At 45.1% G+C, this 10,145-nt stretch overlaps 1 protein-coding gene across 1 annotated transcript; it reads right to left on the reverse strand.

Moving 5' to 3' along the window:
- Positions 1–1,318: 1,318 nt before the first annotated feature.
- LOC111223606 (zinc finger protein 316-like) lies at positions 1,319–8,169 on the reverse strand. Its single transcript, XM_022747819.1, has 3 exons — positions 7,054–8,169; positions 4,110–4,319; positions 1,319–3,024 (listed from the first exon to the last, which is right to left on the reverse strand). Exons 1-3 carry the CDS (start codon positions 7,802–7,804, stop codon positions 2,318–2,320), a joined length of 1,668 nt encoding a protein of 555 aa, XP_022603540.1. The 5' UTR covers positions 7,805–8,169; the 3' UTR covers positions 1,319–2,317.
- Positions 8,170–10,145: the final 1,976 nt, after the last annotated feature.

Raw genomic sequence — 10,145 nt, forward strand, 5'->3', positions numbered from 1 at the left:
CTATGTTACATTACTGATACACTCTGTCCACAGTGTATTACACTGAACTGATGCAATACATTTTACTTGCTTATTATTATTATACTAAACTACACACTGTTGGGTACAGACAGAGGGGCACCTTCAGGAGAGGCAAACAAGGCAAATGCTCTGGGCCCCTTAGGGGAACAGGGGCCCCATGTGGCCCCTCATATATTGCCACATTTTGCAAAGAGAACAAAACCCCCTTAAACCTCCCACAAACACTCTATACAATGCATTGCTGCTGCCCCCCCCCCATTGCCTGACGTTGGGTTCAGGGAACATCTGTAAAGTACATCGTCTTCCAATAGTCTGCATGAGGTGTTTAGGGAACATCTGTAAATTGCATCATATAGTGATAGTCTGCATGAGGTGTTCAGGGAACATCTGTAAAGTGCATCAGCTATCTACAGTCTGCATGAGGTGTTCAGGGAACATCTGGAAAATGGCATTGTCTCCCGATAGTCTGCACATGAGGTGTTCAGGGGACAGTGAGGGACAAGTGAATAAATATTCCACACTCATTCATGACTTTTAGACAACTGTTTATTCGAAAGCAGATTGTCAGTGGTTAGTGTTTCACCTCCACAGGTTTGGATACGATGTTTTCCACCACTCAGAGCTACGACCTGGAAACTCATGTTTCAGTCATTTTTCTAATGAGTAAACTCACCAGACACTTGGTTTTTTATTTTCCTTCAAGCAGGTTTTTTTTTTTCGATCAGCATATTTTTTTTTTTTAGTCGTCAAACAGGCAAACATATAAAATAACCAATATATAGTCTGTAACATTACGATTACACTGTAAGATTACACTGGTTAAAAATTTATATGATAGACTTTCTGCTCTACACGTAGCACCACGCAGACAATCAGCTGACAGTATGACCCAGATCTCCCCTGTTGTAGTTACACAGATGGTCCACATGGTGACGTCCCACTGCCGTTCTAACAGATCCACCTCCACACAGAGGTTATCGGGACTGGACTGGAGGCTCAGCGGGTCACAGACCAAATCAAAAAATGGATTTATCTTCACCTTCAGCTCCTTAAATGTCACGTCACCAAACTCTCCAGATGAGCGTCGCTCACTACCTGTCATACTTGAAACTGATGCCTCTGTGTGAAATGTTCTCAAATTGTCCTTTTTCTTAAATCATTTATTTCACTCTTTGATTCTCCAACTTCTAATAGTTTATACATTAATACAAACCATTTTCAAACCACACCACAGTCTGATTGTGATGTGGATGTATTCTGTATTAAAGGTTGGTAATGCTGTGACCATTGTATTCAGTTTTTTTTTTTTTAGTTCTGGCCGTTGGTTTTATCAGTCATGGTAACACTGAGCTCACTGAGGAACATCAGTAGTTGTGCACAGTTTTCCTGGACGATGAGGGATTATCAGAAACATGATGACAGCATTTTATCCACTCTGAATCCTTGACATTTTTGTTATTTTCAAAGTATAAATAAACTAAAACTCGTCTTTTATTTGGCTGAGGACAGACACCAGAAAAAAGTTTCATTCCAAAAGTTACAGGCTAAAAGTTCAATAAAAGATAAAAAGTTAAATATAAAACTTTTTCGAGCTGAAACTTAGTGAACCTCACCTCATCTCAGGTGTTCTCACTCCCAAACGTTTGGTTTGTTTCCTGACTGATCCTTTGACTGTGATGATGTCACAGGTCTCAGCTGTTACCTTGGTGACTACAGAGTCATCATAACGGATAAAATGATGGACAAAGCTGTGAGCACCAAACCAAAGTTGTAATAAACAGGAAATATCTTTTAAATGTATCCAGATTACAGGAAGTGGACTCAAACATGCAGAAACCACTGGTGAGGTCCGGTCCAGTAACCAGAAGGTCTTCCTCTGGGGACGTGGACCTGGATCCACCTCTGCTCATCATGACTTTGACTGAAAGACCTCTTACTACCTGAATGCTTTCTTCATACAACCTTTTGACAAAACAACTCAAGTTAATCCAGAGCTCTCAGCCATGTAACACAGTCTTCATCAGTGGATGAGCAGCTGTAGGACTTTTAACTGTGACGGCTCAACGAGGACTCGACTGAGCAAACTCAAATAAGTAAGGGGACCTTGAGTTGAGTCTCAAACTGGGTGTAGAATGAACCTTCAAGCTGAATCACACAGTGTTTCTTGATGAAAGTTTGGGCAGAAAAAAAACCAACCCTGTTCTCCACCTGACCCGCTCCTCCCACACAGACACACATCAGACAGTGAAGAGACACACACACTCAGAGTCAGAGTCAGCACCGTGTCCCGCACAGATCACTGTGCCAGCGTGCAGCGGTGGCTCTTGTAGGTCCCCAGGTGGCGGAAGCTGCGTCCACACTGCTGGCAGCAGTAGGGCGTGGCCCCGCTGTGGATCCTCTGGTGGGTGTACAGGTTCCCCAGCTCCTTGAAGCGCCGGCCACACTGAGGGCATGCGTACGGGCTCTCTCCAGTGTGCACCCGTTGGTGTCTTTTGAGTCCGGACAGCACTGAGAAGCCTTTGCCGCACTGGGGGCAGGGGAAGGGGCTCTGGGCGCCGCTGTGCACCAGCCTGTGGCTCTTTAACCGCGCCGCGTGGCGGAACCTCTCCCCGCACTCCGGACACATGAAGGGCTTCTCCCCGGTGTGGATGCGCTGGTGCTGGCGCAGGTTGCCAAGGTAGTTAAAATGGCGGCCACAGTCCCCGCACTCGTACCCCCCCTCAATTTTAATCTCCTTTTTCACAAGCCCCCCTCCCCTCCTGATGCCGACACCGGGTCCCGGTCTCGTGCCGTCCTCGCTCTGCCCTTCCTCAACCCTTCTGGACTCACTGCTGCCGTCCCCCATGGTGGGTGCAGCGGAGGAGGTGGACTGCAGGGCCTGCAGGGTCTGGGCACCAGCAGAGTCTGAGTGTATCAGTTTAATATGCTCCTCCAGGAACATGGAGTCGGGGCAGAAGGTTCCACACAGAGAGCAGATGTAGGTGTGAGAGGGGAACTGCTGACCTGAAATCAGACAGCAGGGGATATGATTGTGAGTATTATTAAAAAACATGAACATGTAAAGAGACAGATGTGGTCCAGCTGGTTTGTTGTGGACCTGACCAGGACTTCTATAAGGACCTCTGTCGCCTTTTCCTTTATTGATTAAAATGTTTACATCACATCTTTCTGCTCTTTGGCATTTTCCATAAAGTTCAAGAAAAAGAAAAGTCCAGGTCCAGCAGCCAAGTAGAGGTTTCTGGCACAACTTCACCTACTTCCATTAACCAGTTATCATAAAAAGACAGCGGTAATCTGGACCTGGGATAGACCTGGGCTGGATCTAGGTTGGACCTAGGTTGGACCTAGGCTGGACCTGGACTGGACCTGGGTTAGACCTGGGCTGGACCTGAACACTTGCAGTAAACAGAAGAACTCTAATATTAGACTGACGCATTCCGGTTTGTTGCCTGTGACCCTGAGGAAGTGACAAGTTTTGAGTTTTGACCTCTCAAGCCCAGGTCCTCCAGGTCCTCCAGGTCCTCCAGGTCCCCCAGGTCCCCCAGGTCCCCCAGGTCCCCCAGGTCCCCCAGGTCCAGATTACCGCTGGTTAATGTGCAGTGTTCAGTGTCACTCACTGTGTTTTTTAACACTGATGCAGAGGAACCAGGATTATTGTCTCAAAACTTGCTGCCTATATTACCCATAATGCAACTTGACCACAAACAGTTTGGCCAGAGGTCACAGGTGTGTTAACCATGATCCTGTAGCCTTCAGCTGAGACTTGTCGTTTCAAACTTGTACTCCTCACACCCCGCCCACTCTGACTCAGGTGACATCACCTGTGGACAGACTTCACACGGCTCTCTCTGCAGCTGTGTTACTTTTTCACATACGTAGCAGCACTCCAACATCTGGAAACACATGCAGATGTGTGAACCCGACTCTTTATAGAACAGGATTAACAGACTCATGTTAATAGATGGTTAAAGTGTAGAGGAGTGAGGACTGGAGCTGAGTCATGTGACATCAGTCATCCAGTCCTGGCTCGCATCATCTCTCTTTTTATCGGTCCTTCCCCTCCCCCCCGCCCCCCCTGTCTTACCCACCTGCCTCGGGCCTGTCTGCGTTGCCCTCCAGGGGGCTGCCTCCCTCTGCTGAAGAGCTCTGGGGCTCGATGGAGAAGTCAGGGGGCTGGACGTGTGGGAGCGGCACCTGGTTCTGGTCGAGTCCGCTTCCTTCCCTCCTCGACGACTCGTCTTCATCCTCGTTGTCCGTCTCAGCGGTCAGGGCGTTCTCACACTCGGGCTCCTTCATCACTGGAAATATGATCACACAACGCTTCAGTCTTAGAGTCCAAGAATTCAGTCAGTGGTTACCATGACGACAAACTGACAAGAGATCTGCTGAAACATATTTACTTAAAAGATTTACAGGTCTGGCAGGAAGTTGACGTTCAGGTATGTCTTTATGGAGCTCTTCATATTCAACACAGAAGAACGAACATCTAGGGAGAGCTTCTTATGGACATCTGTTTCCACCGGATGAGAAGTTATCCATCATAAAACATAAAGGGGAGCGGCTCTTATGGGCAGCTGCTGACTGTAGCTGGTATGGAGTTCAGTGTTTTGTCTGTGTTGAACATGAGCAGCTACTTTTACTCTTTTACACAGATTCTAGGGCGGAAATACAGACTCAGACTTTTTTTCTTTTTTTTTTTACCTTTTTGGTGTCTTATGTGCAACACACTCACTGACATACATGACTTTTTTTTTTTTTGGGGAGGCAAGACAAAGACAAGGAGGGGGACATAACATGACATGACATGACATGACATGACATGGCTTTTGTTATCATAATATTTTGACTTATTGAGAGTTTTCGGGTGAGACAGAGGAAAGAAGATGAAAAAGGAAAGAAGAAAAACATAAAAACATATTTTCTAAAAAGTGTTTTGTGAGGTCCCCGTGACCTTGATCTTTGACCCCCAAAGTCTAATCAGTTCGTCCTTGAGTCCTGGTGAATGTTTTTGCCAAATTTGAAGAAGTTCAGTCAAGGCGTTACTAAGATACCGTGTCCATGAGAATAGGACAGACGGACGGAAGGACAACCCAAAAATGATATGCGTTAAAAACATCTCAATTATTACGTAGTAAGTAAGAAAAAATACTTGTTAATATTATCTCTAAAAATAATATCTGATACATTTTAAGACAGTAGAATAAATAATTATAGTAGATCATTATTATGAAGCTGTGAGGGTCAAAGTGGATCAGTGTTTCCACCAGGACTGTCCTTCAGATGGAGGTGGACCGCTGAGTCCTGACCTGAGGACTTGGAGTTCCTGTGTTCTGCCATGTGCTTGTGAAGCAGTTGTTTTGTTTCCTCAGTGAACAGCTCTGTTCATTCCTCACTGCACTGAACTGTGTACGCTACATTATACCTTTGTGTTTAGTCTTCAGGGCGGACAGGTTCTCTGCAGCTCAGTAAAACATCTAAAAGCTATTAGACCGTATGTTCTATATGTTGTTGAGTTGTGTTCTTACATTTTCAAAAATGTTTCAATCAATTCTCAAACCAGAGAAATCAGTGATTTTAATCATGGTAACGCTCCGTGTCATTGGTCGCCTGTCTGTGACATCATATCCTCTATGATCATGTGTCAGTGTGTTTGTCTGACAGGAGCTCAANACTATTAAACCTGTGTTCTATATGTTGTTGAGTTGTGTTCTTACATTTTCGAAAATGTTTCAATCAATTCTCAAACCAGAGAAATCTGTGATTTTAATCATGGTAACGCTCCGTGTCATTGGTCGCCTGTCTGTGACATCATATCCTCTATGATCATGTGTCAGTGTGTTTGTCTGACAGAAGCTCAACATTGACTTTTATCTAGTTTTAAGCCACATACACTTTTGACACCTTGGTGGTTTTCAGCTCTATATTTGAACCAGATGAAGGATTTTAGTCGTCGGACGTCTGGATCTGAAGTTATCAGAGAAACAAGCTGAGGAAATGTTAGACAGCTCAGCTCCCAGCTGCTGGAGACGTCCTGTCCTGTGTCACTGAAGAGCGTTGCTGAATCTTTGAGTTTTAAAGGTAAACTGCTTTATTCAGTGTTTCTACTGGTTTTAATCCCCTGGTGTGTTTGTTGTGGAGAGGAGGACACCTCTGTGGATCATTCAGCTGCTGGTAAAAACCTGCTGAACGTCTGCTTCATAAGTTATCAGAGAAACAATCAGAACAAAGGTTAGCATCAATCTCAGCTCCAGCTCTTCCCTGAGTCTCTGTCCTCCGTACAGCGTCGCTCAAACACTGACTTTAAATGTCAAACTGCTTCGTTCAGAGTTTTTAACAGTTAGAATCACCTGGTCTGTTTGATTTCCTGAACCACTGACACTGAAGGAATCCAAACCGGGAGGAGCTTACGGTAATGGTGGTGAAGACAACAACTCCCATGATCCCACGCTACCACTCAACGCCTGTTTTGTTATTGTTTTGATTGAGAGAAACCTAGAAGCAGAAGTTACAGGTTGTGTGTTTAAAGAGACGCCAACCACAATATAAACAGTGTGACATCACCTCGCAGTCAGTCATCATATCACCTCAAACTATACTGACGTCACATCAGGACTTAGTTTTGACTGGTGCTGGTGTCGCGTTGAAATCTGTTTCCTCCCGTATTAACCTGAACCTAACACCAACTGGTTATCTCTGCCGCTTCTAACTATAACCCAACCTAAGCCATGACCCCAAACGCTGAGAGGAGGATTGTGGGAAATGCGCTGCCTGAAGGGGGACCAGACAGGAGCTTTTCTTTACACCAGCTACTGCGGACAGGGAGAGGGTCCCTCCCATCCCCCTGTACTGTGTCAGTCTCACAACAACACTTCACTGTTGTTAACTTTAACTCTGACTGTCAACTTTGTCAGTCAGACGAGTTTGTTTACTGTATTTTTTACTATTATCAATCCTAACCTTCCATCTGTTGCACAGGTTGTGTGTCCTCACCTCTGTGACTCACACACCTCACCACTGGGTCTGTGTGTTTACCTTTCAGGTCTGAAGAATACTCGATCGGTGCGATCCATTCGTAGTCATACATCCGTTTGCTGCCAGAGGGGAGCATGCTGAAGATATCATCCGTGGTGGACTCGGAGTCTCCGTGCCCAGACCCGGAGCCCGCCATGCCGCCGTCAGGCCACAGGCTCAGAGAGTGCGGGTCCTGGTCTGGGCGAACCTCCCTCTCGCCGCTGGCTTGGCTGCTCTGGTCTCCGTCCATGTCAGCGCAGCCTCTGGAGTTCTTGTCTTTCATCAGATAGTCACAGATCGCGTCGATGTTCTCCTTCTTCACCCCGGGCATGACAGCTTTGGCTCTCCTGGGGTCGGCGTTGTTGTGCTTGGTTCCAGAGCTGAAGTCAGGCTTCTTGTAGCCCGCCTCTGTAGATGGATCCGTGGTCGCCGCGCCGGGGAACGGATCCCTGCCGTTCCTCTGGACTGTATCCAGTCTCGCCTTCAACACTTCAATCTCCTCGGTTTTCTCTCGTAGCTCCATTTTCAGGACTCGGATCCGGATGCTGACCATTTTGCGGATCTCAGACAGCGCTGTCTCCAGCACCACGGTGATGTTCCTGCCGAGGTGCTCGGTGATGTCGCTGACCGAGCAGAGCAGCTCCTCGTCGGGCTCCAGCTCCAGGAAATCGCCGTCGGCTCGGCTTGCTGTCCCGGGAGGCTCCATGAAGGCGCCGTGGAGTTCAGGAGTCAGGCTCGTCTCAGCGAAACTGTAGTTTCTCCTGCGACTCATAGATTAGCTTCGATTAGTTTGTGGAGTTTAGCTAGCTACAAGCTACTCAGCAAGCTAATGTTTGGATGCTGCTGAAAGACAGTAGTTAGCTCAGTTAGCTTTGTCAGAGTTAGCGTGAACAACGCCGGATGTCATAAGAATCGGTCTTCAAAATAAAAGCACCATCATGTCAAACAACTGCCCAGGGTTAGCTTCGCCATTCGATTTTTGTTTTGAAAGCGGTTAAAGGAAGTATCCTCTTTAATATTAGTTTACTTGATAGATTCACTCAACAGAGTTGGAGTAATGGCTGAATTCTGTAGGATCAATTTCCATACGTAGCGCCCTCTAAAGGCTATAATAGGAAACGAATAGTGACCGTTTTATCAATATTATGGTATTACTGTATTTTGTAATAAATAAGGCATTGCTAAATGATTTACTAATGTTTTATAGATCTGTTAATTCATTAATTGACCAGTTAATTCATTATTAACCCCTCTTTTCTGCGTTTCCCTCATTCATTAATAATATAATATATATTATCTATTGTTTGTAATTGAGACAAATGTAATGTATGAAAGGCATATTGTCTTCGGGTTGTCCTTCTGCCTTGATGGAACTTCTTCAAATTTGTCACAAACTTTCACTTGGACTCAAGGATGAACTGATTAGAATTTGATGGTCAAAGGTCAAGTCGTGTTTTTGGCCATAACTCATAAAGTCATTCACTCATTATGACACAGTTTAACTCAAATGTCTATAAGGATAAAGTAAAGTGATGACATTTTATATCCAAAAAGGTTGAAGGTCAACTTCACTGTGACATAATGTTCTGCAAAAACACTTCTGGTCATTATTCAACACTGTAACTCAGGAAGGAGAGAGTGTGGCCATATTTCCTGATACTTGGCTGGTTGGTGGAGGAAACAATCATGAGTAGATGATTCTAGTTTTATGTCTGTAGATAGATAGTAAAATCAGGCAAATGTTTGCCCAACCCAACCCCAAAAAAGGGGCCCGCAATTGCCCATGATAGTGGCGCATCAAACCTTTATACAGTGCACTACTGCTGCCCCAAAACCCACATAAGTGAGGCTCCTGCTGATGTGTGCTGTAGCTAGTGTATACCATTGACTGCATGTGAGGTGTTTAGGGGGCAAATGCAAATTGTAGCATCTGCCCCTAGTCTGCATGTGGGGGGGTTCTTCGATGCTTGGGGCCCCCCAGAGTCTAGGGGTCGTCACTGATAAAGCGATCTAATTGAATTTAAAGATACTGATGCAAGACACAACTGTGTTCTACATTAACACTGGATGGATCAAATGACTGTGTGTAGACAGCTGTTGGTCACAGTGATGAACCCACACAGTGAAATCACTTACTCTTAACTTAAGATTTTTAGCTTCTTTTAGCTCCTCGTTTTGGTTTTCTAGCTCACTAATTGCCCTCACCAGTCTTGTTTCCAGCAGCAGCTGTTTCCAGACAAAACGTCTCCGTGCAGCACCAAACAGGAGACAGACAGACTGAACATAATGGAGCATTTAGATGGATATTTCCAGAAATTCCCCTCAGGAGCTGGTGGAGACCAAAGGAGAGGAAAAAGGACTTCTAATAGGTTTGATTTCATGAGCTGGGGGGGGGGGGGGGGGACGACGACACAGTGAGGATGTTTACAAAAAAATATCTACATTTAAATGAACTGAGTGAATAACAAATTACACTAAAATGTCTATTGTGTTTCCCACAATAACAGAAAAGTAGAAATGCCCTGTAACACTTTAAATTGTAGGTAAATGATCATTTCTAATTTATTGACTTGTTTACTGCGAAGAACACCTTCTTATTTTTGACCGATGTTCATTTAATGTGTCTATTTAGGACAATATTAACTGTAAATTACAATTTCTGACCCAAAAATCCTAGTTTGTAGACACTTTTTTTTCAGCCCTGTCTAATCTGTGCAGGTAGGCCACAGCTGCTCACTATGACCACTGCTTTAGATGCAAGTGTTATATCATTATATTCATCATGGCAGGCAGAAAGACGTCAGTAAAGAATTCTCTCCAAATGAATACATGTGAGACTTACTCACACCACGTTGTACTTTACACCACTTTGTCACCTGAAAGCCACTGTGTGTAATAAAAAGTGTAATGACAGGAGTAAGTAGACTCTGTGTGTGTCACTTTAGTGCTGAGCCATCACTGAACTTGTGATCCTCTTCCTGTGATTGTGCGTCTGCTGCTGTTATAAATTCCTGAGTGTTGCTCCAGTTTTAGAGCTGCTCTGGTTCCGCGGAGGAACCGAGCGGAGGAAAGGAAATGCTGAGTGGGTTCCTGGGATGATTAAAAACTCACAG

The sequence above is a fragment of the Seriola dumerili genome, unplaced genomic scaffold, assembly GCF_002260705.1.
Source record: "Seriola dumerili isolate Sdu_G_001 unplaced genomic scaffold, Sdu_1.0 BDQW01000111.1, whole genome shotgun sequence".
NCBI lineage: Eukaryota > Metazoa > Chordata > Actinopteri > Carangiformes > Carangidae > Seriola > Seriola dumerili.